We start from the raw sequence: 7054 nt of genomic DNA on the forward strand, positions 1-7054 counted from the left end.
TTTTTTTTTTTTTTTTTTTTTTAAATTAAAAGAAACTAGGTAACTCTAAGCACTGATAGACTTGAACATTGCTTTCTTTACTTGATGTTTGGAAGTGACATTTTCTGACTCTGTGTCTTTGATCTTTCAGCACAGGAGAAAACGACGCTCCACACCTTTAACTTCTTCCACACTTTCTTCACAAGCAACAGAGAAAAGCTCCTATTTTCAGACCACCGAGATCTCACTCTGGACGGTGGTGGCTGCTATTCAGGCTGTGGAGAAGAAGATGGAGTCCCAGGCTGCCCGGCTACAGAGCCTGGAGGGACGCACGGGGACAGCTGAGAAGAAGCTGGCTGACTGTGAGAAGATGGCCGTGGAGTTTGGGAACCAGCTAGAGGGCAAGTGGGCCGTGCTAGGGACCCTGCTGCAGGAGTACGGGCTGCTGCAGAGGCGGCTGGAGAACGTGGAGAACCTGCTGCGCAACAGGAACTTCTGGATCCTGCGGCTGCCCCCGGGCAGCAAGGGGGAGGCCCCCAAGGTAGTCTCATTGAGGATTAAAAGTTAGAAGAGAAGGGGGAGCCAGCCCTTTAATATGTAAGCACCTCAGTTGCTGGCTTTTCTGTCATAGCTGTGAGTAGAGGCACTCACGGTGTGCCATTGGTGATTCCAGGTGTCCAGGTCACTGGAGAATGATGGCGTCTGTTTCACCGAGCAGGAATGGGAGAATCTGGAGGACTGGCAGAAGGAGCTCTACAGAAATGTGATGGAGAGTAACTATGAGACACTGGTCTCTCTGAGTGAGTAGCAGTTTTCTCCCTAGAATTCTGTCTCAGACATACTACAATTCCTGGCCGGTAGCTTGTAATTCAGACTACACCTGTGGCTCTTGTGGCTGTGGGTCTGTTGGCTTGCGCGGGTGGAGAAATGCAAGTCTCTAGGTCCTCCCATTTACAGAGACTTTTGGAAAGCTCTCGGCGTTGTGCCTTTCGTGTTTCTTTTCTGTGGTCACATGGTCTGTTCTTGATAGTATTTTCTAATAAATAAAATGTCATATACCCTACAGTGTGATATGGCTAGGGTTCCTCATGTTGTTTTTTGATTTGTTTTATCTTTTTTTTTTTTTTTTTTTTTGAGATAGAGTCTAGCTCTGTTGCCCAGGCTGGAGTGCAGTGGCGCGATCTTGGCTCACTGCCTCCCGGGTACAAGTGATTCTCCTGCTTCAGCCTCCCAAGTAGCTGAGATTACAGGTGCCCACCACCATGCCCAGTTAATTTTTGTATTTTTAGTAGAAACAGGGTTTTACCGTGTTGGCCAGGCTGCTCTTGAACTCCTGACCTCGTGATCTGCCCGCCTTGGCCCTGCCAAGTGCTGGTATTACAGGTGTAAGCCACTGTGCCAGGCCTGTTTTATTTATTTATTTTTTTTTTGAGACTCTGTCACCTAGGCTGGAGTGCAGTGGTATGATGTCGGTTCACTGCAGCCTTGACAGCTTGGGCTCAAATGATTCTCCCACCTCAGTTTTCCAAGTAGCTGGGATTACAGGCACACGCCACTGCGCCTGGCTAATTTTTAAATTTTATTTAGAGACGTGGGTCTTACTATATTGCCCAGGTTGGTCTTGAACTCTTGGGCTTAAGTGATCCACCTGCATCGGCCTCCCAAAGGGATTACAGGCATGAGCCTCCGCACGTGGCCTCCCATGCTGTTTTTAATATTTAAGACTATTTGAGATGGGTATGGTAGCTCACATCTGTAATCCCAACACTGGGAAGCCAAGGTGGGAGGATAGCTTGAGGCTAGGAGTTTGAAACCAGCCTGGGCAACATAGTGAAATCTCCTTTGCTTAAAAGAAAAGAAAAAAGATGATTTGACAACCCTATGTTACCTTGGATGAGGCAGGCAGCACAGGCTGACCAAAAGCATTTTCTTGGTGTTTGGCCAGAATTATAGCTGGTCATTGTGGTCTCAATGATTTTTGCTTGTTGATTAGAAGTGCTACTTAATAGGTATAAGTCTTTATATGCAAAATGTTACCTATTACATAATAAATGCGTTTTGTTTGGTAGACAAAGTCTTTTAAAACCTAGGTACGTGGAGGAGTGTCAAGTGCCTGGAGCAGAGTAAGAGGTAAAGAAAATAGAAAATGGGCCAGAAAAGTGACCTTGTAAGCTTGGTTGGGTCACATGCTCTCATTGGGACTGTTTCCTTGTCTGTCCCAGTGTCCATCTTACCTTGCAGTGCCTTAGCAAGGATGAAATTAGATCCCCCAAAAGGAAGCATTGGCAAGACTTAAACTGCACACACTTGGAGAGGCAGAGGTGGGTGGTGGTGCCATCAGGGGCAGTGGTAGCTCTGTAACCTGCCTGCCTGAGCCACAGGCCCTCTAATGGAGGAGCACTGGAGGTAGCAGCTAGCCAAGTCAGTCGTTAGGATTGGCCAGAATTTTTTTTTTTTTTTTTTTTGAGACGGAGTCTCGCTCTGTCTCCCGGGCTGGAGTTGCAGTGGCCGGATCTCAGCTCACTGCAAGCTCCGCCTCCCGGGTTCACGCCATTCTCCTGCCTCAGCCTCCCGAGTAGCTGGGACTACAGGCGCCGCCACCTCGCCCGGCTAGTTTTTTGTATTTTTTAGTAGAGACGGGGTTTCACCATGTTCACCAGGATGGTCTCGATCTCCTGACCTCGTGATCCACCCGTCTCGGCCTCCCAAAGTGCTGGGATTACAGGCTTGAGCCACCGCGCCCGGCCAGGATTGGCCAGAATTTTATAATTGTCCCAAACTGCTAGGGGAAACTGACATGAGCAGTAGCCTTTGAATCTGTTGAAGCTTTAGTGTTTTCTCCCTGCCATTGGTCACCTTGGTCATTGGCAGCTGATCAGTGTGCAGTGAGCTTTTGCTCTCTCCTGGACTCACACCGTGCTGTTTCCCCACCCAGAGGTCCTTGGCCAGACAGAGGGAGAAGCGGAGTTGGGTACAGAGATGCTGGGTGACTTGGAAGAGGAAGGTCCTGGTGGTGCCCACCCAGGTGAGTGGCTCTGGAATATTCTGTTCCCTTCCATAGCCCTCTGCAGCCTAGAGTGAGCTTTCCCATGGCTGACCTGCCAGGTGCTGACTTGGTAAACTCATCTGGCTTTGCTTGTTCTGGACTCCTTTATGATTGTTGTTAGTTCAGCTGTTACATGTGCCTCAACTCCTACCATCCTGTGGGGTCTTTAAGACTAGCGGCCACATCAGGCCGGGCGCGGTGGCTCAAGCCTGTAATCCCAGCACTTTGGGAGGCCGAGGCGGGCGGATCACGAGGTCAGGAGATCGAGACCATCCTGGCTAACATGGTGAAACCCCGTCTCTACTAAAAATACAAAAAACTAGCCGGGCGTGGTGGCGGGCGCCTGTAGTCCCAGCTACTCGGAGGCTGAGGCAGGAGAATGGCCTGAACCTGGGAGGCGGAGCTTGCAGTGAGCCGAGATCGCGCCACTGCACTCCAGCCTGGGTGACACAGCGCGAGACTCCGTCTCAAAAAAAAAAAAAAAAGACTAGCAGCCACATCAATCACTCTTCTTCATGCCCTACAGAATAGAGTACCATACTAGGCGGTAGTCAAAACCTGCCGGAGATTGAGTGTGGGCATGTCAGAGCTTCAGGAGGGAAGGCAGTGCAGAAAAAGCACTTGTCACTAGGTAATTTGGGAGGTTATGGAGGAAGAACAGAGCTGGACATGAATTTTTAAGCTGTAGGTTTAGTTTGTCTTTAATCCTTCAGATGTGTTATTTTAACACTCTTAATTTAGTATAGTTGTTATGGTGTATTCTGTCATTTTTCCCAGAGATTAAATATAAATTTGTAGACAAGCTTGGAGAACTATAGTTTACAGTATTTTATAAGAGTAATACATTGATATTTCCAATCAACATTGGAAAAACTATACATGAATAGTTTTATACAAGTCTTGGAACCTAGCCAGTGTCATCCTCCTCCATGTTGTCCTAATTCACTTATTCCTGGGGTGCTTCTGAAATTGACAGATGTTTGTTTGGTCCTGAAGAAACCAAAGGTACTAGAATGTGATCTTTTTTGTTGGTCTTCTTCCACTTTGCAGCAGGTGGGGTCATGATCAAACAGGAGCTACAGTATACACAGGAAGGCCCTGCGGATCTTCCTGGAGAGTTCTCATGCATTGCTGAAGAGCAGGCTTTCCTGAGCCCGGAGCAGACTGAGCTCTGGGGTGGTCAGGGCAGTTCTGTCCTCCTGGAAACAGGTCCTGGGGACTCGACTCTACAGGAGCCTGTTGGTGGTAGAGATCCTAGCAGCAGCAGAACTGTGGGCTGCCCGAAGCAGAAATCTCATAGGCAGGTACAGCTGGGCCAGGAATGTGGGCAGGGCCTGAAGCTGAAAAAGGACACTTCCCGCCCCTACGAATGTTCTGAGTGTGAGATCACCTTCCGCTATAAGCAGCAGCTGGCCACACACCTGAGCAGCCACTCTGGGTGGGAGTCTTGTACACCTGAGGAGCCAGAGGAGAGCCTTAGGCCCAGGCCACGGCTGAAACCGCAGACCAAAAAGGCCAAGCGACATCAGTGTGATGTGTGCCTGAGGAGCTTCAGCTGCAAGGTGAGCCTGGTGACCCATCAGCGTTGCCACCTGCAGGAGGGGCCCAGTGCCAGCCAACATGTCCAGGAGAGGTTCTCACCCAACAGCCTGGTTGCCCTGCCTGGCCACATCCCTTGGAGGAAAAGCCGGAGTTCCCTCATCTGTGGTTACTGTGGCAAGAGCTTCAGTCACCCATCTGACTTGGTGCGGCACCAGCGCATCCACACGGGTGAGCGGCCCTACAGCTGTACCGAGTGTGAGAAGAGCTTTGTCCAGAAGCAGCACCTCCTGCAGCACCAGAAGATCCACCAGCGGGAGCGGGGCGGGCTGGCCCTGGAGCCCGGAAGGCCCAATGGCCTGCTTTAAGGGTGCAGCCCCTCGCCCGTCTGGGGGGCGGAGGGGGGTGGCATTGGTTCCCCCAAAGAGCCACTGCAGTCAGGGACTGAGTTCTTCCTGAGGGCAGTTGTTTCTGATTTGCCTTCCCTTGTCCCAGTACCAAGCCAAGCCCAAAGGCTGTCCTGAAAACCCCGTGGAAGAAGAGTCCAGGCCAGGTCTTTACCCTGCTGCCAAGTTTGCTGTTTCTTGGCACCTTCAGGTCTCTGGTTTTCTCATTCATGCCAATGCTTGTGGGCTGGGGTTGGCGTTCTGACCCCACAGGGACTGGTGGCTGGTTCCAGGGCTCGTCCTGGCATTTCATGTCTTCCCACGGGGTTGAGTTGGGCCATAGGGGTGAGCAGCTGCCTAGAAGAGTTCTGGGAAGTGTAACCCTCCATTTTTTCTTGTTTTGTAATCTCTGTTTAATAACAAGTAGAAGAAATAATTTAAATGAACTGCTTAACCCTACTCTGAAGAACCTTTTTTGGAATTAGATTTTAGTTAATTTTTTAAAGAATACAGCCCAACTTTTTTTTTTTTTTTTTTTACATTTTAAGAGTTGTAGAAGTTGTTCCTCACTTGGGGACTGGACCTGCCCTCTAGGAGGGAATTGTTAATGGGGCTCTTTTAGCCCACTGATGCTTACTTAGGCCAGAGAGCAGGGGACACGGTGCTAGGTTCCCTCGTGTGGTGCTTGGTGCTCTCAAATTGTCTGAAAAGGACCAAGAGGAAAAGAGTCGGAGGGGTAGACCCTGCAGCCCCTGTTGAGAAGAAAGATTCCAGTGAAGTTGCTGATGGTATGGCTGTGGTCTGGGACTTACGGTGTCTCAGCATACCCCTATCCTCTTCCCACCACCTCCTGGCTGTGTTCTGCAGCCTCCCAGAGTAGAAAACAACTTTGTTACTTAAGGTTGTTCACCTTGTACTAGTGGTTATTTGAGTTTGTTCCTATTACACCAATCCTTACTTGAGGTGGTTCAGATTACAGTTTCCAAATGCATTCTGAGATTGCCTATTCCAGAGAGGGTAGAGAAAAAGCACACAGATGCTTGTCTTAGGAGTGTTGAATGTGTGCCCCACTGCTGTCTGGGGGGATGGGAGTGGGCTCTGGGGTCATATGTGAACATCCCCTTGGATGATTTGCAGTTGCCTAGAATAAAACTTGCTACTAGCAAAACAAACAAAAAAAAGTTCATACTGGATGTTTTTCTCCATCTGTCAGAACACTCTCCTGGGGTCAAGGTGGAGGAGAGGCACCTGACCTGGAGTGATGACAGGGAAGGACTGATGGTACAGCCTGACCTGCACTTTCACTTAAACCTAGGACAGAAAACAAGATGTGGCATGGGTGAGAATATTCAGGGGACCTGGAGACAGTCTGGGTGATGGCTATTGGGAGGTAGAAAGAGTAGGTGAAATGTGGGTACCCCAGCGAGTGCCAGGCAGCTGTTACGAGCATTGGCTTAGATATATGCCTAGCCATCTGGATCCATCTTAAACACAATGCTGAGGGGAAAAGATAAGAAATTGAGATCTATAATATAACACCATTTATATAAATTAAAAATGCATGCACACAATACATTTTGTAAGAACACTTAGGACCAACGGAGACACGTTAAAGACATTACAGTTTTCCATGGGGAGAGTGAACAAATAGATAGAAGGAAACTTGGGTTGCTATAAGGCAGAGGTCCCCAACCTTTTTGGCACCAGGACTGGTTTCATAGAAGACAGTTTTTCCACAGACAGTGGTGGGAGATGGGATGGTTTTGGAATGAAACCGTTCCACCTCAGATCATCAGGCATTAGATTCTCATAAGGAGCGCACAACCTAGATCCCTCTCATGTGCAGTTCACAATAGGGTTCATTCTATGAGAATTTAATGCAGCCACTGATCTGACAGGAGGCAGAGCTCACTTGCTGTGTGGTCTGGTTCCTAACAGGCCATGGACCAGTACTGATCCACAACCCAGGGGTTGGGGCCCCCTGCTATAAGGTATAGGATTGTCTTGTTACAGAAACTGAACATGGAGGGAATCCTTGTAGGGCCGGCACCATGCGAGGTGGGTAGTAGCTTCGTCAGGAAAACCTTTGGAGTTTCTTTCCTAA

The 7054-nt window shown here is 49.1% G+C and overlaps 1 protein-coding gene across 2 annotated transcripts in view; it reads left to right on the forward strand.

Annotated features, from left to right (window-relative positions):
- Window positions 1–6134, forward strand: part of ZNF212 (zinc finger protein 212) — a 17550-nt gene extending 11416 nt beyond the window's left edge. The window contains exons 2-5 of one of the 2 annotated variants that reach the window (XM_025380725.1): window positions 131–520; window positions 653–779; window positions 2915–3004; window positions 4076–6131. In XM_025380725.1, coding sequence (XP_025236510.1) covers window positions 131–520; window positions 653–779; window positions 2915–3004; window positions 4076–4932 — 1464 coding nt within the window. In that variant the 3' untranslated portion in view covers window positions 4933–6131. Of the gene's footprint in view, window positions 1–130; window positions 521–652; window positions 780–2914; window positions 3005–4075 lie in introns of both variants that reach the window. The other variant, XM_025380726.1, reaches the window with a different exon arrangement.
- Window positions 6135–7054: the final 920 nt, after the last annotated feature.

This window comes from Theropithecus gelada, chromosome 3 (assembly GCF_003255815.1).
Source record: "Theropithecus gelada isolate Dixy chromosome 3, Tgel_1.0, whole genome shotgun sequence".
Taxonomy (NCBI): Eukaryota; Metazoa; Chordata; class Mammalia; order Primates; family Cercopithecidae; genus Theropithecus; species Theropithecus gelada.